The sequence below is a fragment of the Dipodomys merriami genome, unplaced genomic scaffold, assembly GCF_024711535.1.
Source record: "Dipodomys merriami isolate MVZ:Mamm:240054 unplaced genomic scaffold, mDipMer1.0.p SCAF_35, whole genome shotgun sequence".
Taxonomy (NCBI): domain Eukaryota; kingdom Metazoa; phylum Chordata; class Mammalia; order Rodentia; family Heteromyidae; genus Dipodomys; species Dipodomys merriami.
In genome coordinates, this window is record NW_027205048.1 from 8,400,001 (window position 1) to 8,426,751 (window position 26,751).

General features: G+C 50.7%; 2 protein-coding genes across 9 annotated transcripts in view; both read right to left on the reverse strand.

Moving 5' to 3' along the window:
• Positions 1–2,538, reverse strand: part of Spmip5 (sperm microtubule inner protein 5) — a 6,738-nt gene extending 4,200 nt beyond the window's left edge. For 2 of the 5 annotated variants that reach the window (XM_069987903.1, XM_069987904.1), the window contains exons 1-2: positions 2,459–2,538; positions 1,461–1,530 (exon numbers count right to left, since the gene is read on the reverse strand). In XM_069987903.1, the coding sequence (XP_069844004.1) occupies positions 1,461–1,515 (55 nt within the window). In that variant the 5' untranslated portion in view covers positions 1,516–1,530; positions 2,459–2,538. Of the gene's footprint in view, positions 1–1,460; positions 1,531–1,982; positions 2,047–2,458 lie in introns of those variants that run through there. The other 3 variants (XM_069987905.1, XM_069987902.1, XM_069987906.1) reach the window with 3 other exon arrangements.
• A 1,134-nt stretch (positions 2,539–3,672) lies between these two features.
• Positions 3,673–26,751, reverse strand: part of Hspa12a (heat shock protein family A (Hsp70) member 12A) — a 141,951-nt gene continuing 118,872 nt past the window's right edge. For 3 of the 4 annotated variants that reach the window (XM_069988098.1, XM_069988097.1, XM_069988099.1), the window contains 8 exons: positions 26,303–26,407; positions 22,967–23,083; positions 15,968–16,139; positions 12,554–12,640; positions 11,923–12,027; positions 10,421–10,679; positions 9,052–9,155; positions 3,673–8,292 (listed from right to left, as the gene is read on the reverse strand). In XM_069988098.1, the coding sequence (XP_069844199.1) occupies positions 7,655–8,292; positions 9,052–9,155; positions 10,421–10,679; positions 11,923–12,027; positions 12,554–12,640; positions 15,968–16,139; positions 22,967–23,083; positions 26,303–26,407 (1,587 nt within the window). In that variant the 3' untranslated portion in view covers positions 3,673–7,654. The remainder of the gene's footprint in view (positions 8,293–9,051; positions 9,156–10,420; positions 10,680–11,922; positions 12,028–12,553; positions 12,641–15,967; positions 16,140–22,966; positions 23,084–26,302; positions 26,408–26,751) is intronic. The other variant, XM_069988100.1, reaches the window with a different exon arrangement.

The following is a 26,751-nucleotide window of genomic DNA, read 5'->3' on the forward strand; positions in this document are numbered from 1 at the left end:
GCTACCCAGTCTCTGCATAGCCGTGGGCAATCCAATATGGAGAAGACCATGGAAACCCTTTTCTGCAGGGTCTACTTCAATCCACACAGATTTTCTAGAGGGGCATATTAGCTCTCTCTCTCCCTCTCCCTCCTTCCCCCCTATCTATCTCATACACACACACACACACACACACACACACACACACACACACACACACACACACACACACTCAGAATGATGTGGGCTACCTCTATGAAGCTTTGTTACATCAAGCCTTGCTTAAGACACAGACATTTCAAAGTGCATCTAAGTGTTGATTCCTTTGATGACCACAAAATCATATGCATCCCATATGATGGGGATGTGTTATATACCCTAAATAGCTTCAATCTTAACCATGAAGATATCTTAATCTTAAATCTTAATTCTGGATGACTGTGACACTGTGGAGTTATAATAGAGTATCTAGAAGTGGGATTGCCCCAGGTTTAGGGAGGGCTATAAAGCTAGTGACTGATGTCCTTGCAGGAGAAATGAGACTCTTGGGGGGTAAAGGAGCTTGGGACAAGTCATGGGAACATTGAGAGAGTAATGCTTTCACGGGCTAGGAGACACCTGGGCCACCAGAAACTAGAAGGGGCAAGAAAGGACTCTCCCCTAGAGACTGGAAGAGAGCATGGCCCTGTTAACTCCTTGGTTTCACACTTAGGGCCTCCAGAATGAGGACTCTGTTTCTTCTGTTTTAAGCTGCTCAGTTTTATGGTAATTTGTGACAATAGCTTTAAGATTTTTTTCTTTAATTTTCCTTAAGAAGTTGATATTTAACAGTCATGTAGAAAATGGCCAATCAGAGACCTCCATCTAAATTTGTCAGAACCCACATCCAGTTTAATTATGGTTAGTAGGGCTGGGGTAAGCCAGGGCAACCTTCCCCACTCCTGCTCATGGGACATGGGATGTGCTACAGAGGTAGGACACAAAATAAGTTCTCAGTAGCCCAGAATCCTGAGAAGGAAGAGCTTTTAGCGCGAGGGATCACTGGTCCTAGTTCAGCATGGACTAGGAGTTTTTCTGGACACAAGACTTCCAGTATTACAATAAGGACACTCCTTGGAAAGCCAAAGCAGTTGGCTACCTGCCCTTTAGGGGACACAGGAAGGAATATAAGATTGTAAGTGCAAGGAAACTTGGGAAAACCCAACTTTATGTGCTGTGTCTACCCCTGTAGCATTGTGTCCCTCTTGGTCCAAACTTATTCCACACAGAGTAAGTGCTAGCATGCCACACCACGTCCTGGCCAGTCCTGTCTCCCCCTCATCCCAGCCTAGCTATCAGCCATTTGCAGCCCTGGGTGCTGTGGGTGCATATCTTCAATGCTGGGGGGCCTGTGCTGGCTCAGTCAGCACCACAGAAATGGACAGTGGGCCAGGGCAGGAGCAGAAATGAGGACCATAGGTCTCCAGAGCATCACCACTTACCACTGTAGCCTGGTGTGACAGGCGGCTCTCTCATGAAGGTCTTGGAAGGCTTCATGATTTCGCTCTCCTTCTGTTAATAATGGCAAGAAGGAACGAAATAGTCTCATCTGAAGTCCCTGCTTCAAGAACACATTGCACATGTGCAAAAAGCCCTGGGAAGAGAATGACCTTGAGGCTGGGACTGTGGACCATCACCTTTAACATGATCTTAGAAAACAGATGTATGGATCACCAACCAACCAGGAGTGTCTTCTGTCCCTGGGAGGCTTCTGCCCATCCATTCATCCATTTGTCTGTCTGTCCCTCCTTCCATCCATTCATCCTTCCCTCCCTCCTTCATGAACTACGCAATGTGTTAGGGGTGAGTAATATAAAAACGAATAGGCAACCTCGTGGGTGAACCTCGTGGGTGGAGAGAGTTGAGGCACCCATACTCCCTGTGCGCCCCCTCTTTTCTTAATCCGGGTGGAAACTGGTTCTAGTGGTCATTTTTGCCACCAGCTCCCTCCATCCCCAGACCACCTGGCAATATCCAGAGATATTTTCGTTGACATTACTCCGGGGCTGCTCTTCTGGGAAACACACGAGAGCCCACAAGGTTAGTTCTGGCTGGGAGGGACCCCAGGTCCCTCAGGGCCGCCGTGGATGCGGTGCGGCCGCGCGGTCGGGGCGTGCGGAGGGCGCTGCGGGCCCGGCAGTGGGAGCGCGCACTGACGGCTCGCGGTCCCCACGCGTCCCCCGGGGGGATGGCCGAGGCAGCCGGGCGCTGGAACAGGACCCAGCTCCCTGGGGCCAGCACTTCTGCTTTACAGATGGGGCGGAGCAAGGCCCAGGAAGCCGGGGGCAAGGGCCGGGGTGAACCGGTGGCCGAGTCCGGGGGAGAAAGTAGGCGAGAAGTTTCGAGATGGGGATCCTGAGAGGCGGCAGGGAAGGCGCCAGAAGGCGAGGACCAGGACTTTCTCCTCCACACCCCCTTCCATCCTGGCCTCCCCTCTCACCTGCGCGGTCCAATCACCGCGGGCAGGGCCTCCTGTGCCCCGCCTCCACCCCCCGGCCTCCAGACCCTGGCTTCGCTGGGTCTTTGTGAACTCACCCCCTGATGGGCGTGGCCGGCGCGAGGCCCCGCCCCTGTGGCCCCGCCCCTTCCGGATGCGCCCTATCAGAACTGGAAGCAGCGCTCCCCAGCCTAGACAGAGGAGGAGAGTGAATGTCACAGCCCAGACTTGAGCAGAACTCATGCGTGGTCCCCAGCCAGGCACCTGAGCCGCCCCCGTGCCTACATCTTGCGGTGTGGGCCCGGAGGGCCTGGCCAGAGAGGTGGGAGGTGGCGTCTGAGCCGGCCAAAGGCTACAGGGGCCAGCAGAGGGGCCAGCGGGAGCCTGGGAGAGAGGCCAGAGTTCAGGCACTTCCCTGGGCTAGCAACTTCCACCTCCACCCATCCCTTTCTGTCTCCTATTAGGCTAGGCTGTTTGGGGGGTTTTGTTTTTCAGAAAGAAGCCCTAAATCAAAGTGAAACCCAGTGTCTGGGGATATTTAATCACGTTCCTTTTTAACTAAGCCTGACTCTCTGGGAGGAAGAGTCCTAAGTCTCCAACTCCTTGGGTTCAAACCAGCATACTACTCTATAAACCAGATGGAGAGTGACTGTGTGATCTTACAGATGGCTAGCCCTGGCTGCTGTCCTTACAGAGAAACTGAGGCCCAGCTGCCTGGTGGCATATGTTCTGATACAGGTACAGGCTATCTCCCAGCCATCCCTACCTCGACTTCCAGGAAACTGAACTTCAAGAGATGGGACCAACCACCATTTCTGCCCCTCTTCCACTCCTGGGACACTCTCACAGGCCATCTGGAAGCTTGTAGAGTCTGGAAGAAAGCCAGCCAGTTTTGCATGCCTGCTAGGATGCTGGAGGGCAGGGTGCCACCTTAGGCCTTCTGCTTCTGAAGTGATTCGTGTGGGTACATGGATTTGCCCCCCCCTGAATATCGGCTTTCTCTGGCCAGATCACTTTGTTCCCACGTGGGAGGGAAATCTGTGGGCAGCCAGGGAGCTTTGGTTCCCAGCAAAGGCCATTCTTGTTAATAACGTTTATATCATCCAGAAAAGGACCCCCAAAACCGGTCTCACCTGAGGTGAATGTAGATCACTACTGTTCTATAATCCCACTTACAAACCCACAATGAGGAAAAAGAAGGAAAATTCTGGGCCACGTCAGATCCAGAGTTTTACTTTATTAAACATCTGTGAAGACAAGAGCGTTTGCAGATACGCTCCTGTCTGGTTGTGAACTGCCGCAAAGTTCTGTGGTTTGGATTTATCCTGTGGTGAACAAGACCCCCAGTGGCTGGAATTGTAGAATATGGTTCCGTATTTCAAGCAGATGAGAGGTGTTCGTGATTCTATGGCCAACAACATTATACTAGCCATCCACACAGGCCATTCCCAGCATACGTGTGCAGCTTAATCACAGCCATTACATCTCTACAATGTGCAATTCGATCTTCGACTAAGAATGCATTTTGACTCCTGTGTATACTGGTACATGCGATTCTTTGCTACCCTGGCAATTAACCAGACCTGGACTCTACAAGCTAAACTTGGTCTAAATAACATTCTAGGGTTGGGACAGACTCTGTCATCTGGACTGGGCCATCACTCCTCTGGCCCCTCCTTCCAGGCAGCTTGTCTGTCACTCGGCATTGTGAAAGCCTGCTGTCAACAGGCAACGATTCTCCTTTTGAGTAAGGCGACTATCAGATAATAAATGCCAGTGACAACTGAGTAATGGGTCCGTACCCCAGACCTCATAGAAATGTTCTAAGATTAGGAAGTGTGTCTAAGCATATTTATCCAAGGCTCTTCTAGAATATTTCAGTGGAAATGGGGACAAATTTAGGAGGGTTGTTTAAGGAGTTTAACTACTAGGGCTTCATTTCTGGAACCAGAAGAAAGTCCAGTAAAAGTATCACCCCTTACTTCATCATCAGGTTTCCCCAACTTCAGATATCTATGAGCTTACTTAAAGGAAATAGGTGGGAAGCGGTTTACATTAGCCAGGGAAAGAGGGGCTTGACTACATTGCTCACACTTAACACTCAACCCAGTAGAAAAGCTTGCTTTAGGTACTTGGTTCCTTGCTTTGACCCTGGCTTACTGAAACATCACACACAAATGGACTATGCTTTGTCCTCAAAGTGAATGCTTTGCCCCCATCAGGAAAGGTCAACAGCCCGGCAGGATGCAAGGAGTCTAAGAAGGATTTTCTGATTGGTTCCTCAAGTCATGTTTCAGGGTTCACATTGCTTACAGCACCAAAACATTCAGCTCTCCAAAGCTGGACAGGAGAAATCAATACATTATATGTTCCTTTAAATGCAGCATGTGAATCTTTGGGAGGGATGTGCGGGTGGAGGGGCTGATGAAGCTGTTGATCCAGGCGGGCCATGTGTTCACAGTGTTCTAACTCATAGGCATCGCTGTGTGTTGCTCAGTCTTGTACACACAGTCCATCCCTTGGTACCGGCACACATGGTTGATTAGTGAGAGCAGTTAGGAGATGAACCCGGAAGCTTACAGGCAGCAATGTCATCAACAAAATTAAAGAGCATTTCCTTTTTTTTTTTTTTTAACAAGTAAAACATTGTAGAAATGAAGATTCTGTACAAGATTCTAATATTGTATGTACATAAAATTATATTCCTTATAACGAAATTGAAAGGCTTGTTTGTAGACTATGGCTGGCAACACCAACGATCCATAACACTGAGCTTTGGAAGCAGAGCGAGCAGTGGGGAGACCCCTAGAAAACACACCTTGGTGCCTGGAGGTGAAATCCCCCGACTTAGTTTGAGACTCATCTAGTTCTGTGATCTGATAGTGTTTCATATTCTAGCAAGGATTTTTGCAGCAGGCAATGTGAAAAAAAGATATGTTAAAATGAAATTTGCAATGCTATTTAAAATCTGCATATTGGTTGTGAGAATGGGTTGGGTGGATTCAACTTGCATTTGAAGTTCATTTGCTCATTCTCCATTCACTCATTCATTATGCATGCCTCCCGTGATGTGAAATCAGAATGAATTCCAGCAAGTGGGAAAGACAACTTTGAACAGACCAGATGGACTGGGAATCAGATCCACGAAGCTTTATCCTCAGTTGGCTCTGGAATGTTGGAGAAAAGTGGCTTTGACCATAAGAAAGTAGAGAAGGCAGCCCTTCAGGTTGATTCCTCATCTGTTTTCTGGGTTCCTTTTGTGATATATTTTCTCTCCCCAGATCCTCCCTGTGAGGGTTAAAAGGGTTACTCCCACCTCAGGCCAGGTGGGGCCCTAGCCCACTCACCAGGAGTACAAGCTGTGAGCTAAACCCTTTCCCTAAAGGAACTCTGATTGGAGAGGTACAGACCGGCTGGGCTACAGCTTGGACAAAACAGAAATGTGGTAATTCTCTATTCCCTTGTAACTTGCACACTCAATGCAGGTTCTGGCCCTCCCCTTCAAGCCTGCTGCAGTTAACACGCACGGTGGAGCCAGGAACCTACTCTTCCCAAGCACCCAGGCAGTTCTGACTCAGGTGAGCCACAGACTTCCTTTAGAAAAGGATTCACCTAGGCAGATTTTCATGAAACATGTCATAGCAAAGGTTCTCCTTGCATGCTTCACCATTGGATTCCTTTCAAAAGGTGGGAATCGATGTTCAAAATTCTCAAGAGGGGCAAAGAAGAGCCAAAAGGAAGAGTTAGTTTAAAATGTTTATACTTTTCAAGGCAAGAGGCTGTTCCGGACGTTGAGTCTTTGCTATGTGAGCAAAGCAAAGGGCAACCTTATAGCCTACCAAGATGATCTAGAACTGCTTGTGAACTCGGGAGGTCAGAATTGGGCATTTCTTGGAATTATATCACAAGACATTCATTAATTCTTTTCCACAGTTTCATTTTCTTCACTTTTCTTTTTCTGTGTTAGCATTAGAGCTTGAACTCAGGGCTTCATACTCTCACATGGCTTTTTCACGACAGGCTGGTGCTCTACTAGTTGAGCCACATCTCCACTTTCAGCTTTTTACTAGTTAACGTGAGATAAAGTCTTGTGAACTTTCCTGCCTGAGCTGGCTTTGAACCACAGTCCTCAGATCTCTCTCCTGAGTAGTGAGGATTACAGGTGTGAGCCACCAGTGCCTGGCCCTACAGTTCCATTTCTGAGGTTTCCATTACCAGGCTCCAAAAAAGTACCCTATCGTATTTTTGAGAAAGACTGACCATATTTTGAATTTTATTGCAGTGTTTTCATCACTGGTCTGTTTGATCATTAATTATTGTTGTTCATCTCTTACTGTGCCTAATTTCTAAACGGAACTTTTCCACAGCTATGTGAATATAGGAAAACGCTTCCTAGTTTGAGGCACCCACTGGTGATCTTGGAAGGGAGCCCCCACAGGTGAAAAAGGAGTATTGCAAGCCAGAAATTCTTGGACATCCATTTTCACCAAAGCAAGATATTTACCTGCTGAAAAGCTGTCCGCTCTCTTACTCTCCCAGATTCTAGCCAAGGCTGCTGTTATTCGCCACCAAACCTAGGAATTTAAAGAATCTAAAATAATGCCCAGTGTAGGCAATCTTCTTCTACCAGCTAGAAAAACAAACAAAAAACAAAAACCACTCCAAATCCCCACTGAATTGCCACTTTAACCCCACCGCGATTGTGAAAAGAAATTCACTGCAGATGGGTGATATTTTATGTTGTCTGCCATCCTAAAGGTTAAAAGTCCTCGGCTGAAGCTTTCTTCCTGCTCAATAGATCTCATTTCAAATCTAGGAAAATGGCAATAGGGTATCCTCAATTCTACACTACAGGGATCTGTTCAAAGCCAAGCAGACCAGTGCTGGGAAGCGTACTGACTCCATCTCCTCAGGTGACTTCCTCTTTTTGCCACATAGGTACCCACGAAAACCAGCTGCTTTTCTAGGATCCTTGCATTTCCTAGTCCCTGATCTAGATCTTAATTTCTGTCAGTTTTTCTGACTCCAAAGTGTCCTTGAGAAATGCTTATTTCTCACCCTGGTTGGTCTCATCTTTCTTGCTGAAATTCAGGTGGGCAATGATGAGAAGGGTCAAGGTCGGGTCAAGGGCAGCCAAGGTTGAGGTCAGTGGATGCGGATGAGTCGGGTCCAAGGGGACAGGTGGCAGGGGGGGGATGCTTAGTAATTTAAGAAGTCAATGCCCACTTTGACACTCTTGGACGTGGCTATATCAACGGCTGTGGCCTTGATCTCGGTGTCCCCGAACTGCATGAGGGTCTGGATTTCCCTCCGGGCCGGCACCACCGCGCCGCTGGTCCCTGTGAGATCCAGGCGGAGCGTGCCGCACTTCTTTACCCCAGGGTCGGTGATGAAGCTCACGTCGTCCTGCTCCGAGCTGTAGATGTTGATGACGATGACCAGCTGCGAGGGCTTGGCTGGGGTGTAGCTCCGCTTGACCAGCTCCCCCAGGGCCACGGACTGATCGGCAGAGATGAACTTGTCGAAGACGTCGGTGCACCAGCGGGTGCCGTCCTTCACCAGCAGCTTCTCGGCCGGGTGCTTGCCCTCCACGTAGCGGTTCAGCACGCCCACCCCGTAGGTGAGCGGGGACCGGCGCACCTTGATGACAGCAGGGTCCAGGCCGAAGAGGACGGCGCCCTTGAGGATGGTCAGGCCCACGTCCTGAGGGATGATGATCCGGCACTTGTCGCCGAAGGCAGACTGCACCGCCTGCTGCAGCAGCGGGGCCTCAGCGAAGCCCCCCACCAGGAAGAGGAACTTGACGGTGGACACCTCGGGCTTCTGAAACAGGTCCTCTGAGGAAGGAAGAGGGAGGGAGGAGGTTGGGTCACCAAGAGCCAGCAAGGAGACGGCAGCTGGGGTGTCTCGGGCGTGTATGATGGACTACATCACTCGGCCAGCTGGACGGCTGGCAAGCCTAAATCCACTGACCCTGAATTCTCGCTGAGCTCAACCTGTGGAGAGGTTTGTGGACCAGAGCCCGCTGCTGCCAGCAAGGGCATTTTACCAGAGGGGCGGATCAGTGCACACAGAAGTCAATGCTCAGCAAGGAAGAAGATTCTTATAGGGCTCTTCACCCATGGTTCTGTGGGGTACATCGAGATAAAGATGTCCTCCTGCTACCAGGGCCTCTGAGCCGCAGGTGAGGCGTGGGGTGAGGATGAGGAGTTTGGACAAATGGGCCTCCCTAGGTCCTTGATGAAGGCCAAGACCGTGGGATAGCAGCATTTCCAGACTCTCGCTGGCTTACGTGCCAGCTCCTTCAGCAGGGTGAGGAGTTCTAATCTGTCCTGTCACTCTCGAGTTTCCAGCTCTCCGGCTTTGAAGGCTAACAGTTAGCTCGGGGAGGACAGGGTCTCAGCTGCTTTTCAATATTGGAGAAGGAACATCTGGAGCCTTGGCCCAGCAACCTCCCTCAGACACGCCCACAGCCTACCTAGCCCCTCCCAGCGCCGGCCTGTGGCTGATTGGCTGGGGATGCTGGGCCCCCTTCTTATGACTCTGTCCCTCCCCCCACCACCTCCATAAGTGACCAGGCACTGGCCAATACTTACGGAGGTGTTCAATGATACTGTCGATGGTTGGCTTAAAAAGGGCATTCATGGCGTCTGGACTCATCCTCAGCATCCCCTGGGAGGACCACTTCACAAAGTCCACACTGGGAATGTGGCACAGAGAGGAGCAAGCAATGAGTGAGGGCACAGCGCCGCGGCTCCCAGCATGGGCAGCGCATGGGCACAGCAAGGGTGTGAGCATCGGCACCCTCAGAACAAGTCCCTCACGCTGCCAGGACCCGGACCCTCGGAAGCTCGAGAGCTAACCGCTTCTGCTTGAGACACAGCCTCTTGCACGTCCCTTAGCTTTTTACTATACTGACCTTCCCCCAAGCGCAATGAAGGCCAAAGCCTAGTGAAAGACACAAGGAGGCGATGGAGGGACCTCTCTGGCTTTGGGAGGACTACTGGCAGCAGTCGATGTATGCACAGGAAAGGCCTGTAGGATGTATTTGCTGTAATGCTGCCTTAGCTATGAACTGTATGCTCAGGTGCATCTTCTAAGCCCTGCACAGTGTCATATCATGGGATAAGCTTACTCCTAAGGGAAGGCCTCGTGGTCTCTATCAAAGACCCAGCGGTGGTGCAGAGCAGAGAGAACCATGGATTCGTGGTGTGGCTGGGCGCCAGTGTGACCCCACCCCTGAGGAACTACAGCTTCTGAGCCTGTCCGTTTCCACTTTCTCCAAGGCCAGAGCTGGTTTTCTCATCCTGCACCTGTCTCATCTCCCTCACAAGGGAAGGTTTCAAGGTTAAACAATGTCACGGTCATGTCTGGGAAAACATTTAGGCAAGTTTGGGGTACCAAACACATGTCAGTTTGTTTGGAGACAGGGTCTCTCTGTACCCCAGCTGGCCTTGAGCTAGACATCTTCCTCCTCCTGCCTCCTCACTACTGGGATTACAGGCACCTGCCACCCTGCCTGGCTCAACAAACAGCTTTAAAGTCATTAAAAATCTATGATTTTTGTCTACTGGGTTTTAAATTGGGCTTTGAAACATCTTTTCAACAAAGGGAGTGATGAACACGGGCTGGCAGACAAGTCAGATTCTCATGGAAGTCACTTGAGCATTTAGTGAACACGCACTGTGGGGCTGGGACTGCAGCAGTGGCCAGAACCATTCCCAATGACTGTGCTAAGCACGTCACACAAGTGAGTTCATCGCATGCCCACAACTACTCTTTGAAGCTAAGTGGGATTATTACTCCCATTTTCCAGATGGGGAAAAAAAGAAAGAAAACTGAAGTACTCGCCCAAGTTGAGTCACTCGCCAAGATCCCACAGCTAGTGGGTAGGATTGGCACTCGGAGCCCACAGCCGCTTCCCTCCCGCCTGGGACTCAGCACACGCAGGCAAGGCTAGCTTACTTGCTCTTCCTCAAGGCGTGTTCCACGCTGTGGCCGCGGAACTTCTTGTAGTAGTCGATGAAGGAGAAGGGCAGGGTGATGTTCAGTGGGTTCGTTCGGTCTGGGGCGGCTGCTCTTTTCCGAGATTCAAACGCTATCATCAAGTCCACCCAGGCTGCAGGACGTTTGATCTTGAATTGTTCGATGAAATCTTCGCCAAATATTTTACACAGAAGCTTTTCAAATTCATAATCTACTCCCAAGGATCCATAGGGTCCACCTGAATGGATGGAGAAACAGGAGCCCACGATGAAAACACACACACACACACACACACACACACACACGCACGCACGCACGCACACGCACACACACGCGCACACGCACGCACGCACGCGCACATGCACACGCACAACACGCACACACACACGCGCGCACACACACACACACGCACACACACGCACGCATGCACGCACGCATACCCCAGAAACTGAATCTGAATTGTGATAATCAAGCCTTCCCAGTGCTCTTCTCCAAGGCACAAACAGGCAGCAGACCACAGCTAAATGTTTTTACTTATAGTTATTTAAGTACCCTTAGTTGCTCTCATTCCATGTGGAGAACATTTTCCTGCAGAAATCTCTCATCAACAGACTGTTGTAAGGCAATAACAGCTCAAATATGAGCCACACATTTAGTTAACGAGCGTCCAACGAAAGCCAAGGGCAGAGTCCGGGAAATCTGCAGGTCTCACCTCATGTCTGTGTGATGCACAGCATGGGAAAGATTTGTGGGATCTCAAGATCCTTTGCCTTTTATTCGTGTATGTTTTCTGCTGTGGCAACCTAGATCCAAGTGATTGAGACCTCTACAAGCCTGTTTTATTCTAAATCATACATGGCAGTAGGTTCCAACCATGTCCTTGAATAACTTTCAAAAACAAACTCCCTTACAGGCACTGGTGGCTCACACTTGTCATCCTAGCTACTCAGGAGGATGAGATGTGAGGATTATGGTTCAAAGCCGACCTAGGCAGGAAAGTTCATGAGACTCTAATTTCCAATTAATCACCATAAAGCTGGAAGTGGAGCTGTGGCTCAAGTGGTAAAGCACTAGCCTTGAGCACAAAAGCTCAGGGACAGCAGCCCAGATCCCAAGTTCAAGCCCCAGGACTAGCGTGTGTACACGTACACACACAGACACACAGAGACACACACACACAGAGACACACAGACACAGACACACAGACACAGACACAGACACAGACACAGACACACACACACACACACACACACACACACACACACACACACACACACACACCCTTCCCTTGATGCCAAAACTCAATGAGTTTAACTATACTTTTTTCTTTCCAATTTCAAACAGGTGTGAGTGTCCCCGCTGCTATGGTCCACATCCTGGTGACATGGAGAAGAAGAACACTGGAAAAGGTTGACATAAACAGAAGTGTATGGGAAGGAGACCTTGTGAGGGATGGGAAAAGCAGCTGTGTACTGGCTCACCTGTTGCTTTATACAATTCCTTCAGGTGGCCCTCTGGTAAGCGGATCTGATGGACTGTCAGATCTACAGTGCCTCCACCACTGTCCACAACGACATACTTGTCACCTAGTGGAAAAACAGCCATCCTTTAGAGAGAACACTTGTCAACCCAATCTCAGAGATGCTGGTGGAAAACAACTGGTATACCTAGCTAAGTGCATTAACCCGCGCATTTGCACAGTGGTTTTGCTAATTAGAAGCACAGCAGGTTATTCATGACTTTAGAGAACGCAATCACATCAGCCCAGGAAGGCCAGCTAAGTATAGCTGATAAAGAACCCAGAGAAGCGAGTCCTGAAGACCAAAAGCACACACCTGGCATACCCCGCTACCTGCTGTCCAAAGCAAAACTTCTCCAGGATGGGGAAGCCTCAGCCCCTACCTGTCTTTGGAAGCGTTTATGTGGTTTTACAGCAGGCAAAACTATAGCTTCCCAAAGGGCTCTGCCACTAGTGTTGAACATTTTTATCAAAGCACAAACAAAAGGAATGATTGGGAATGCAATAAGGGGGGAGGGGAAAGTGCCGAGGAGCACACATACATTAAAAATAATCCAACAGGGGCAAAGAGCATTCAAGTTCAAGGACGCTACCTTCCTCCAGCTCGGACCAGATTTCTCCTATGACATTCTCCACCAAAAAAGTCCGGCTCTGCCGATTACGCCGTATGTGTTCCTTCGCTAGTGGCCGACAGAAAGAAAATGATGATGGGTAAGAAAGCATGAAAAAGCAGACAGTCATCAGTAGTCAGTGGAGACAAGTGTGAGCAGGTGCAGGAATGGAAGGTCTATGGACACTTGACCGAAATGATGACGAGATGCAACATTAGCAATCGCAAAGCCAGCTCTGCCCAGGAAAAGCAGCTCCTTCTGACAGCCTTCATCCATTCATCTGCTCCATCGTGCTCGCCTGTACCCAGCAGTGAAGCCCACCCAGAGGAGATTCTGACCTCTGCTGACACCATTCTATGGGTTAATGACAAAGGGCCAATTGCCTGGCTTTGCTGCTCCAAGTAGCGTGCCAATCAGGGCACTCAGTGAAAACAATCTCTGGTCAAGGAATATAAGGGATGTAGGTTATGTTTCCCTGACCTAGATCCTAGATAAATGCATAGATTGGGGGAGCCATTTCCTGACTCTCTTCAAGCCAATGTGCTCTGCAGCCACAAGGTGGCGCTTCAACCAAAGATGGCACCCGAACCTGGCAAAGCCTTGAACTGCGAAGCTCAGTTAGAAATCCTGGGTCAACCTCTGTGGGCGTCCACCACCTCTGCGGTGAGTTGGACCAGCGCACAAGTGATCATCTTTATGTTCAGATGAGGGAACCAGGTCAGAGAGGTTAAAGGACTTGCTGTTCCTACAACTCTTGTGTTACAGCCCAAAATATCCTCTCAGCCCACACAGCCTCATGTCTGAGATTTAACTATCTGTAGGAAAAACCAGGATAAAGGGATGGCTAGGGATGGGCAAGGTGCTTTGGAAAATACCTGGGAAGCAACAGAGCATAGACAAGATAGCCTCAAGCCAATCCTTTAACCCCGCTGCGTCTCAGGTTTCCTCATTCTTAAAATGGGGAGTATTACTAGTTGGTCTAAATTTCTCATGGGCAGAGGAGGGACTGGTTCCGAATGTATTCTGGTTCTCTAATGCAGAACAGATGCACACAGTAGGTGATGATGAAGGCAAAGACCCGATGGTCAAGTTCTGTGACTGATTCGGGGCAGATGAAGCTCGTGGTGACCTGTGCCATCCATCTCCTCCCCCTCCCCCACCACTGTGGTTTGGGTTTTGTTCTTCCCAGTCTTCCAAGCGAGTGCTTTCGAATGGTCCAGCAAACGGACGGTTATACAATAAAGCACTCTTCACCCCTGCCTCTTTCTGCAAGAAGCACAGTGAAGCACGGTTTACGAAAACGACTTCCCTGGGCCTCAGGAAGTCTGGGCAGTGCTGAGTTCTTCAGTGCTGGGGTAGAGTGGAGAGGGAGGCACCCTGAGCGGGCGCCTCACACTTCCTCCCCTGCTCCCCTCGCTGGCTCTAAATGAATGCGCGGAACGGACCTCATTAGTGAGGATCTGATTTTCCAAACTATCGCCATGGCCCACAAAATGGCATTCATAAAAAACAGCCAGGCGAGGCTAATATGTTCTGAGCTCCCAACATATCGTCTCATTCTTTAGGCAGATTAAGCCCAAGATTATAAACAAATGTATCCTTTTATTGATTGCATTAAATCCTTGAGGAGTCAAGTAATGCCCTCGGCAAAGCCCATTTGCCAGCTGCCCCCCTCCCACGGGCACCCACCAGGCTCTGATCACTTAGCAGCCTACAAGCAGGTCCAGAAGCACCTGGCTAAACGCCACCCACGCTCCTCACCTCATAATTTTTCATACCTGCCTGCAAAGGCATTGTGACCAAAGTTTTATGGATTCCCCAAACCAAATAAAACCCTCTAAGCACACACAACAGCAGATCCCACAAACCACATGCATGTACACACACACACACACACACACACACACACACACACACACACACACACACACACACACACACACAGTAGCCTGAGGAGAGAAGCGCTAAGTCAAAGGAAAAGAAACCCCAAACTGAGCTCTCAGGGAAGTTTGTCATTCAAAGCCAGATTTCCCCCTAAGACAGAAGGGCCATACACTTCCAAAGCAAGGCAGCTGACTCTGACTATGACATGAATCTATATATATGAGCCATCCTTCTTCCCAGTGAGATAATAAGCAGGTTTAAATACATGGACTGTCCTGAGTACTTGAAACACGAATGCATTTGATTTTATTGGCAGTAGGGCTGACCTTAGCATCCTGTGGGGATGCTAGAAAGGGATCCATCCATCTCTCAGCTTTAAAGCAAAGCTACCTTCCTTCCTTCTCAAGTAAATTGGATCGCTAACATAGTCCAGGACAGGTGACCCGCAAAGCTCTATGTACAGCCTGGTGACTGAGGTTTACAGACTCCTAATTCCACGGATTAAAATGTAAAGAGGTAGCCTCTGGGGAGTCACTCTGGGGAGCAATGCAATGGGTGGTCTGCAGAAGACCCCAGTACATGGCGGGAAGGAATGTGCATTTCTTCTGGGCAGGTTTGGGTGGGCTTTGAAGAGTAGAAATTCAAGCTTATGGTGTAGGCTATGAGGAAAACGGGCTTGGCTTGTTGGGGACAATCCTTACTGATGTCTTCATTCCCGTCTCCACAGGCCTGGCACCTTCCAGGGCAGCCCGGAGTGGGTGTAGGTGACGGACACATGTCTGCTCTGAAGGCCCCCAGCTGACAGCACAGCAGAGCTCAGAGTGGACCCAGCACACCCCACTAAGCACCTCCACTCCCGGTGGTGCACTGACCCTGATCTTAGCCCATCTAAAACCTCTGGAAACCTAGATAGACCCGAAGAATATGGACACTGAGGAAAGCCGTCCTGGGGACCAAGACTGTGGCCATCTTGCATGTAGGTAACCATGGAGGAGAAAAAGCTCCTTCAAATGCCCACACTGGACCTCCACAAGGGGGCGCTACTTCCTACAACCAAGTACACATCGCAGCTACATTAGGACCTTAATGAGCTCATCACACACGAGGCAGCCCAATGAGTCAGCGGCAAATCAACAGTCTTAATGGAGGAAATTAATAACAGGCAAATTACATGAGAGTAAGAATCAGTTAATCAGCAAGAAAGATTAAGAGCCTAGTAAAAGGCAAGGCCAAGAACTGCTCTCAGGTTCCCCCCTCAGATTCTTGAGGACAAACAAGTCCCCCTCCAGATACTTGGTGGATGGTGAACAGGGTGACTAATGCTTGCTTTGTCGGGGTCCTTAGCGGTACCAGGTAGGGAGGTGTACATAGAGGAGTTTAAGCCCCTGTCCCCACCCTCTAGGTACCCTGATTCTTCCACCCAGCACTAAGTATCTTTTGCATCATCCCAAGTAGAAGAACATTCAGGGCTCAGGAGGGGCAGAGAGGGAGGGAGAGAGAGAGCAGAGGTACCCTGTGTAAACCCCGCTCCTACTGTGTCACTGCCGCGGTACCCATTGACCACCGCCTTGCTGCTGAGCTCGATCATCTGGTGCAGCCGCAGCTTCCGGCAGTAGATGGAAGCGGCCTCGGGCTCCAAGGCAATGATGAGCTGCTCCGAGTTCTCCGGGGAGGCCAGGCCCGCCTGCAAGAGAGAAGCAGAGGCTAGGACCCAGGGCAGGCCCACCCACAGGACGCCAGGCCGCGTGCCGACACTCCCAAGAAAGGACGCTCACTCTGCTTGCTTGGGACATGGCCTCCACAGGCCTCTTCAGAGCTCATAAAAAGGGGTGACTGGGTGCTGCACCCCCAAACACCTCAGTGTGTCCATAAAAATAGGTCTGCATCCCCAAGAAATGCAAGGCTCTCTAGCCATGAAACCTCTTGCACTTGAGGCTTGCTGGGCCCAGAATGAAGACGGACCAGGGCGGAGGTGACAGGGATACACGGGCGATGGGTTCCACACTCAAGTGGTAGAGGGATGGCGCTGTGGAGGTCCCCGCACTTGGAAACACACCACGGGATGGAAGGAAGGTGATCTGTTTCCGGTTATAATAGGCCTCATAGTCTGACTGAGGCAGAGCAGGCCCTAGGGCTGGTAGACCCCAATTTGGCCGGCATGTGCCTTTGCTGTCTGGACATCCTACCGGAAGTCCTCAGCATGCCGGGAGGGGCTCTGCCACCTGCCTGCTGGGGTCAGCGTGAGCAGCGGCTCCCACAGGAAGCCCTTCCTGACTCTCAGAGTTCTTCCTTACAGTGTGGATAGGCGATCGGCAGGTTTCTTATTCAAAGCCCCCATTTCTGTAATAGTGTGAATTAGACATATAATACATGCTTAGAGCAGATAATACAGAAGCATTGTAACATTTCTTACAGCACTGGAGTTTTGAGCTCAGGGCTTCACCCTTGCTAGGCAGGCACTCGGTGTTCCAAGCCACGCTTCCAGCACTGATGTGCACGGGGTATTGTTGAGAGAGGTTCTTACTTCCTGCCCAAGCATCTACCTGGTTCATGATCCACCTATTTTTTGGCTTCCCATTGTAGCTAGGATGACAGGGATGCATCACCGTGCCCAGCAAAATAAATCGTGTTAATGACAGAAGAATTCAGCCCCCAAGTTCCCATCTACAGTCTTTTATCTGCAAACATTTGGGAACTTGGCTGACAGAAGGCAGAAATGCTTCTCTGTGGCATGTGACCTGTTCCAGTCATGGCTACTCCAGGCTCAAAGGAAAGCTAATCCAGGAGGCCCCAGAGCCACCCTTGTGAGCATGCTCAGAGAGAGGAGCCCTGACCCATGTCCGGGTCCCTGCTCACCTCCCCCCAGCTCTGAGCCAGAGCAGGACTCTCACTTCAGAGCCTGATCAGGATAGAAAATAACACATATTGTTCCTGTCTCCACTGTGCGTCTTCTCCGTTGTCAGTGCCCAGGGAACTGTCATACCCACACCCCTGCCCATGCTCTACACCAGATGCTTGAGGTTTAGTAGACAAAACAAAACAAAACCCTTACCAGTAAACAAAAGCCTTCTTACAAGCCAGTGGCTATGGGCAGAGGCACTCAGGTGGTTTCACTGGTGAGCAAGGGAGGCAGGGCGTCCTTGGGTTAGAATATTAGGAATGCACAGACCTCTGGAGCTTTGTACCCAAAGGTGCAAGGTCCCGGTTTGCCCAGGACAGAGGGATTCTGATACAGGAGACTCAGCGCTAAACATCAGTCTTGAGTGGCAGTGCCAGCACTTGGGGGCATCTTGAGCCCCACAGAGCAGGCTCTGCAACTCCCTTGGTAATTCTACTCTGATTAACTTGAGCTATATTCGAAGTGCCTGGGCCTGGCACTGTGACAAAACTCCCATGTGTCGCTCATACTCCCTTCTCCATTGACTTAAAGGTGATATTGCTCCACCAACACAGTAGCATCTACACTCATCATCGGCCTGCTCCAAGGATCCAAGAAGCTGTGTCTGCCCTTAGACAATATCAGCCATGACTCAGGCAAGAGCAGTTTCCCTCTGCTCCCTGTTCAAGCAATGGAAAGTCCCTCGGCCCCAGCCTCCCTTTCTTCCATGGGTCCTACCAGACATACTGTGTGTAAGACAGCTGCAAGTTAAGAAGTCCAGGGAAAAGCAGATGGGGGTCACACACCTGGAATGCCAACAGGAGTGGAAAGAGCTCTGAATCGCAGCTCTTAGAGGGTGCACAAAGAAGAAATCCAAAGCAGAGAACAGAACGGATCCCCCTCCTTGAAGATGGCTCATGCAACTAAGCATTCCATCCGAGCCTCGTAACACCCCAGGACCTCCTGGGGGGATAAGAGCCCAATGGCAGCTTCCCCAGAGAAGGGCACAAAGGCATAGCTCTGCAGTGCTCTCTTCCAAAACTGAGACTAGACACTGAGCTGGGAGAGATGGGGCCCTGGGTGGAGCCCAGGGATTCTGCATGAAGGAAGAAAGCAGCTCTGAGACCCGTTACAGACCTTCGGTCCCATGGGGGTGTCAGCCTACCTGGTAGGATTTGCCACAGCCGTCCCAGGATGCCAACAAGAGCCAAGGCTAGGCCTGTGGCAGAGCAGATAGGGGGGAGAAAGAGCTGCCCACAAGCTCCTCATTCCTCTACCCACCCTGGACCTGAGATTCTGAGCAGGTGCTCTGACTTAGATGGGAAATCAAATCAAGGAGCACAGGCATGAAAACGCTTGTGTAATAGGACACAGCAGATGGTCTTCCCTGCTCCAAAGCTCCTGCCTCCTGCCACTGAGAAGCAACGCCCAGGCACCTGAGTGAGCCCCAAACAGCACACGCAGTACCCACAGGAGGGCGTCTTTCATCGGTCCCTCCCCAGCGGGGCTAACTTGGGCTCCACAGAGGTAGGGGCTCCCCAATGCACCTGGGAGAAGCCCCAGGAGGGGACTGGGGGTGAAGAGAACCCCACTCCAGAGGCAAAGCAGCAGCAAGATGAGGGAGGTGTTGGGAAGTGTTTGGGAAACCCCTTTTGTTGGACCCAGTTTCTTCTGTGTTCCCCAGTAATACTAAGAGGCCAAATAGAGGAGCACTGGGGGCAGGGGGCGAGGCGGGCAGGGGAGAAGGGCAGCTCGCTGTGCGCAAACCATCTCCCCAGGAGGATCCGGGGCCACTCGTGGCCTTCAAGGACAGGAACCGACCAGACCCCCAACATCCTGGACACCTTCATCTCTGATGGGGTCTCCTTGCCTGGACTGTAAGCTTCATTCTGCTCAGGCACTTGAGCGGAAATAGAACATTCTGTCTGTGAGCTCTGCCGTTGGAGCTGGAACCTTAGTTACTGATGTGTGCTCTCCCTCCACTGCCATCCTGGACTTCGTAGAGATGGTGTGGACACACCCAGCTTCTCCTACAAAATGGTGCGTTTCCCTAAGAGCGATAGCCCACGCCCTTTGCCATAGAGCACATGTGAGGTGCTACCAAGCGGCTGAATGCATCTATCAGATGACCCTGGCTCTGCCTTTCATCCTGCACTGTTCTGCCCTCTGTCTCTGCTGAGCCGAACAGAAGCATGCCACAGAGGAATCTGAGGATTCTCCAAATAGAAAAATGTCGGAAGCAAGAGCCCGCTATTCCACTTGACTCCTCAGGAATCTGGGGCAGCAGGAGCAGCCTTGGGGCTGCTTTTAGAGCTGCTGTCGTGACTCACTCAGAAGAAACAGGCTCCCCAGCTCTTCCTTGGCTTTCCGATCTGCCAGGAAAACCTGCCAATGGGATTGCGTCCACGACTGAGAAAAATGGCCACATCAGGTAAGTGCTCTGCTAGTCTGTCATCAAGTTCAAAAGGGCCCCGGCTGCACCGGGGCGGGGCGTGCTGCACTTGTCTCTCCTGACAGGATTATTTTTTTCATGGCAGCTTGTTCTGCCAGAGAAGCAAATACCAGCTGCCTTGCCTCCCGTTAGATGACATCATCATGCATATGGTAGCATCATTTATTTAGCAGGTTTCTGGAACCTACTAGAGTTACACATTTTAGGCAAAATGCCTTCAGGGAAAAAAAAAACAACTAGACTATTTCCCGCCCAAGTTTCCCCCCATTTCAGATTCATCACAAACTCTCCTCTGCTTCCATTTCTTCCCAAAGGCTTCAGAAGCGGATCAACTGTTCCCTCTGCTCCGGTCTTGTCCCTGGAGACTGGCAAAGGGTCTGTAGGCGTCCTGCGTGACTCATCAGAGAGGGAGATTCAACCCATGGCTGCAGGAAGCACCGAGTCTAAGAGATGGATGATGTAGATGATGTGGGGACAGCTCTGTGGCCTTCATGGGAAGTGACTTGAGCAGAGACCCCCAGCTCCAGAGCTGAAGATGCTGCATAGAGCGTGATCCCACATCTGCTCCAGACCTCGTGCCCTCCGGTGGGAGGGTGGCACTCAGCATCACATGACTGTGCCCTGGTGACAGTGTCCTCCCTCCAAGCCTAGGAGGATCTCTGTGTGTGCCATGCACACAGAGTGGGCATGCCCGGTTCTCCATTGTTCTGATGACACCCACATTCGGCCACATTCTCCGGGCTTCTTTGCAGGCCAGCTGGAGGCACGGTGGGTGTAGCGATTGGCATGCAGTGGCTAACTTGTAGAAGGAAGCACATGCCCACCCAGTAACCCAGTCCACAGAGATGGACACCTAGCATCCTCAGAAGCCAGGCTGAGGTTGATACTTTTTTTTTCCCCTTGGGTACTGTGTCAGCCAGGATTCTCCAGAGAAATGGAACTAGTAAGGAACACAGATACTAATAAATAGAACTTTTACAAGGATTTGGCTCACAATTATGATGGTTGATAAGTTCCAACATCTGCAGCTGGCAAGCTGGAGACCCAAGAGATCTTGTCTAAGGTCAGAGGTTCAAGTTCAAGACCCAGGAAGAGCCAATGTTTCAGTCTGAGTCAGAAGGCGGGGCGGGGGGGTGGGGGGGGAGGGAAACCAGTGTCTGAGCTCTGAGGCACAGGCAGGGGAAAGCCCTTGACCCTACTCGAACATTCAGTTGATCAGAGGCAGCCCAACCACAGGAAGGAGGGCATCTGCTCTAGTCAGTCTAATCATTTAAAGGTTGCGCTTATCCAAAATGCCCATGCAGGAATACCAACAACCATTTTTTAACTAGACATCTGAGCACCTTTTGGCCCAGTCAAGATGACCCACAAAATTATCCGTCAGAGGAACTACTATAATTTCCTAATTTCCTGGGACTCTTCCACAGGGTAAGCTAACGAGACTACAGAAAGATCTGCTAGGCAGTGATGCCCGCAGTGTATCTCTTGCAATTCAAAAATTATGAGTTACTTGACCATGAGCTAAAAAAAAAAAAAAAACAGAGGAAAAAGTTACCTACTCTATGTATGGTATGTTCTTGAACTTCAGAAAGCAAATTCCCTACATTCCTTAACACTGTTCACGTGTAGGCCTGCCAGGAGCTGCCATCCTTTTCTGTCCGAAAGGCCACCTGTAGGCCACCAAGGCCAAGGCCACTGTCCCCTCCCCTGCCTGGCTTCCTTCACAGGTGCCCCAATGTGGGGTACTCTTCCTGCCCCACCAGCTCACAGACACAATCTCAGAAAGAGATGGGCCCAGGGTGCCTCCTGCTGACCCGCTGACCGGTCTCGGCACCTTTTTCTTCTTCAGGCTAAAAATAAAGCTTTGGGCCTTTTTTACAGGTCACACATCTGTGGCTGAAGTCTTCCCACGGGTTGAGAACTGTGAGTGGAAGCCACGAGCCTTACATCTCCTTCCCCAGGAAAGGCCAGAGCGCGGGCGGTGTCTTTGCAGAGGGCTGTGGCCCGACATCTCACCATGGGGCTGTCTCTGAAGGCTGACTCTGCAGCAACAGCTCTGCCATGGTCAGGGCTTCTTTGGCCAACCAGACTACATTCCGTCTCCCTGTCTTCTTAAAGAAATTGCCTGTTTCTGGAGCTCCCTCCCTCTTCCTTCAATCCTAGGAAAACAAATCTATTTTTGGCAGCTCCATACCCAGAGCCAGATTCTCACGCTGCATGGATGGATGGAGGGGAGAGCAGAGGAGAAAGCTCAGGAAAGGGGGAGAGAGAGGGGAGGGATGCTCCCTGCCCTGGACCATGTGTGAGCTGAACTCTGCATGCTGTTTGGGGAGAAAGCCCTGAGCACCGAAGGCAATGCATAACCCTGGGGCTCCTGTGACCACCGACGCACACTCTGTGACTCGGTGTTGGTTCTGCAAAGGTGGGCATGAGGGTTCCTGAGACGTGTGATCAACAGGGCAAGGAGACATCTGTTTTGTTGGTGATGGGCCCCATCCAGGCCTGAGGCTAAAGACTCAAACACTGACTCCAAGGCACAGAGATTTGAAGCGGGCCCCAGGGGAGGGGCTGAAGCCCCCCAGAGCCAGGTCTGCCTCTGGAGAATAGCAGGGCAACATGGCCAGCTGTTTTAAGTTCAGACCATCCTAAAAGCCTGTCCTGGTACAAGCTCCCTGCAGACTGTGAGCTGAAAGTCTTAAAGGTTTGTGGCACTGATGTTCTCAGGGATGGAGGGCCCTGTCTCAGAGGATGACAAATGCCTGTTGACCGGCACACCATGCAGCCAGGCTGCAAATGGCAACCCTCACCCCTCTCCAAGTGGCTCCTACAGGAAAGCATGTAGGGGACCGCCCTAGGCTCTTCTTTTCCCGCTGCTGTTATTTTCCGCCTCCACACCAAGCTGACTGAAATGCCTGGTTCGTGGCCCAGAATTCCATCTTTATTCTTTTCTTCCTCAAATATCCTTTCTCAAATATACCCCACGCCTTTTCCTTAAGTTATATTTACCCACAAGAATGCCCATGCACCTCGGAGACTCAGCTGAGGATACATAACCTGGAAATACACAAAGAAAACTGAGCCCAACCCTGCAGGCGGCAGCTTGCCCCAGGAGCCGCGGCCTTTTCCTTCCCACAGAGGCTCCTCCTGGCCTCCACCGGCGGCCTGTGCGCTCTGCCCTCACCTGGTAGGCCGCTTGTCTCATGAACTGCTTGGCCGGCTGTTTCCAGATGGCAGGAACCGTGATGACCCATCTGACATCTGAGTTCTCGAACTCCGAGCCCGCCTGGTCACTCAGCTCCTAACGCACGGGGAAACAGAGGCGGCAGGTGGAGGGGCGTTGCTGGTGAGAAGGACGCGTGCTTTCTGAAGAGTCAGCAGGCAGGGAGTCTGAGCTCCTCCCGCTCCCCCAAACGTGGCCCCAGAGGAGAGAGGCGGGTAGAGAGACATCGCTGTGGCCACTTCCTAGTTAGGGGACTTTGGACAAGTGACCTGTTTCCCTCTCTACAAAATGGGGACAATCCGCCTGGCTCAGACAGCTGTGGAGAGGACTGACAGCTTCGTTTACTGAGAGCTGTGAGGGCCAAGTTCTGTGAGCGCTGTATGGGCCTTCATGTCTGTTAGCCCATCCAAGCGTCTAGTTAGGCTGGGCGTGGTGGCTCAGGCCTGTAATCCTAACTACTTGAGAGGTGAGACTGGGAAAATCTTGCGACAGAGTTCTTGTGGGTCTGACCCACCCTTCCACTGAATTAATGTCCTCTTTTGTCAGTAAACTTTTTTTTTCTTTTGTCTTTTTAAAAAAAAAATCTAAAATTTGTAATTGTGGTAGAAATACAGGAATCAAAATGTACTATCTTGGGGCTGGGAAGGCGGCTCGGTGGTAGAGCGCTTGCCTTGCATGCCCTGAGGACCTGGGTTCGATTCCTCAGTACCACATAAGCAAAAAGAAAAAAAGCCGGAAGTGGCGCTGTGGCTCAAGTGGTACAGCGCTAGCCTTGAGCTGAAGAGCTGAGGGACAGCATCCAGGCCCAGAGTTCAGGCCCCATGACTGGACCCAAAAACAAACAAACAAACGAACAAAAAAAAAAAAAGTACCATCTTTACTATTTCTAAGTATACAGTTTAGTAGTACCAAGCACATCTGTAAGATACTTTAAAAAAAATATCTGCCTGTGGGCAATATAGGCAGACATTTTTTCTTTAAATCATTTTTGTTTTTGTTTTCTTGAAGGTCTCCCTGGGTTTTTTAAATGCACATGATGGAAGCCAGGCACTGGTGGCTCACGCCTGTAATCCCAGCTATTCAGGAGGCTGAGATCTGAGGATCACAGTTCAAAGCCAGCCGAGGCCAGAAAATGAGATTCATATCTCTGATTAACCAGAAAAAAATCAAGAAGTAGAGGTGTGGCTCAAGTAGTAGAGCACCCAGCTTGAACAGAAAAGCTAAGTGAGAGTTCTGAGGCTCTGAGTTCAAGGCCCAGTACTGGCGCAAGCACAAGCGCGTGCGCGCGTACCCCCCTTCCCCCCCCCCCCCCCCCCCCCCCCGCCAAAAGCAGGTGATAGAACTGACATGTCAGGAAAGACCCAAGCAGGCTCCTGGCTATCATGCAGGCTAATTTCAAGTCTTGAACTAGAAAAAGGGCTTAGTGGTGGGCTTTCCAGCCCACCGAGGAGGGGGAAGAGGAAAAGGTTCCTGGGAGGGAAAGGCACCCACGTTTAGAAGCATGTGCCTCAGGCTCCTCCAAGAATGGCTGACAGCCTCGTGCGTGTGACTTCTGTCACTCAATGTCATTGGTGGATATTCCACTAGAGCCTGTTCCGGTCACACGAGTGCGTCCTCCCCGCAAGCCTGGCCGGGGCACGGGGAGGGCCGCACTGCTCCCACGTGGCTTCGGCCCCCACCTCATCACCTCGGGCTTTGGCAAGGGAAGAGGGCAGCCCATTCCCTGGAGCCCCTATGGCTGAGGAGACAAGTTCACAAATAGCGTTCCTGTCGACCTGCTGCTTCTGAAGTTCCCTATTCGGTCTGGACGAAGCTCAAAGCATCAGGGTTCTTAAATGATCGGATTCACACCCCTGACCCCAAATCTGTAGGAGGAGACCCTGAGTAAGCAGCCATATTCCACTTGAAATTCCTAGGTTTCTGGCTTTGTGGATCAGCGTGGTCACAATTTTATACCACCATCTGGGAACTTTATAAACAATAGAAGTTGATTTGGCTGGGAAGTCCAACGCAAGCACTGGCACCTGCTCAGCTGAGGGTCTTTTGATGTATCCTAACACAGCAGCAGACATCGCAGGTTAAGACAGTAAGTGTGCCAGCTGGAGTATCCCTCCGCTTTTCTTACAAAACCACTAATGCCACGATGGGGCCTCCAGGCCCATGATCTCTTCTCATCTAGCTACCTTCCAAAAGCCTCACCTCCAAATGCCATTAACATATACATTAAGGACATGAACTTTGGAGGGACACATTTAAACCACAGTGGTGATCCATGGGGGCTCAAACTGTCAGCTTCTCCCAAAGGCTGTGGTAGGGCACTGGGAGGGAGGGAAAGGAAGACAGCGGAAGCCGGGAAGGGGGAGGGAGGAGAAAGAGGAGGAACACAGCCCTAACAGCCACGATTTGTCAAGCATCTACTGTATACCAGGCCCTGTGAGGACACTTCATGGCCCATATTTCATTTAACATCCAGTGAACCACAAAGTCGTTTAAAAAAAAAATACCATTAGTCAGGTTAGAAAAGTCAATCTCAGAAATAGTGAGTAATTTGCCCAAGACAGCTGCTAAGTGGGCTTCCTGTCTACCTTCTTTAACCTATGCTATAATTCACAAATGACAGAATTCACCCTTTATGTGTATATAGCAGTAGGCTTTTGTCTGCTCCAAGGCCATGCAACCAACCCCACGATCTGATTTATTTCATCACCCACAGCTTTTTGAGGCCAGCCCTTACTCCTCCTATCCCCCACCCCACCCCTGACAACCACTAATCTGCTTTCTGGGGATTTGTCTGTTCTAGATATTTCCTACAAACAGAAATGTACAATAGGTGGCTTTTGGTATCTGGTGTCTTTTGTTTCACCTGAGTTTCGCATCCATATTGTAGTATGTACCTGTATTCCATCTCTTTTTCCATGGTGATTAATACTGCACTGTGAGGACATGCCACATTTCTGGTTACCTTTCTGTCTGCTGATGGGCATCTGAGTTGTTTCTCCTTTTCAGTTATTACAAATAATGCCATAAACGTTTTTGCACGTTTTCATTTCTCTCTGTACCTCCCCTAGGAAAACTGTTGGGTCCTATGGTCTCTCTGTTTATCTTTTAGAGGATCTGTCAAACTTTCCAAAGTAGTGGCGCCATCTTACCTTACTGCCAGCAGCATCCGGGGACACATCTGACCCCAGCCCTGGCTTGTTCCCTGCAGGCTGCACCTCCTTTAGCCATGGGGTCCAGTACCCCTGGCCCGTCATCACACCAGTTGACTAGTTGACTGGCTCCAACCTGTGGTCCTACCTTCAGTGCCTGCTCCTTAAAGTACTGCAGGGCATAAGCAAAGATTTCCAGGGCTTTGACTTTCTTGCCATTGGCGGCCGTCAGGTCTGTATCCATGGTGAGGTCCTGATGGGAAAGAGTAACGGTGAGATGACAGAAACCTGCCTTTGGCTCTGGGGGGCCTCAAACATCCTTGTGTTCCCCCAAGTTTGACAGGCATCCTACCACAGAAGAGGCCCAGCCGTCCCTCCAGGCCCCACCTTCACAGCTCCCCCAATCCCTCTCTCCCTCTCTTCCTCTGTCCTGGCTCTTCTGGCAGCAGAGGTTTCAGAGCAACAGAAGAGCACAGGAAGAGTGGACAGGCAGCAGGTACCACGCCATTGAGATTTACATACTACAGCCACATATAAATATTCATGGTCAACCCATGGAGCCCTTCCACCAGTGGACACCTAGATCACACCAACTGT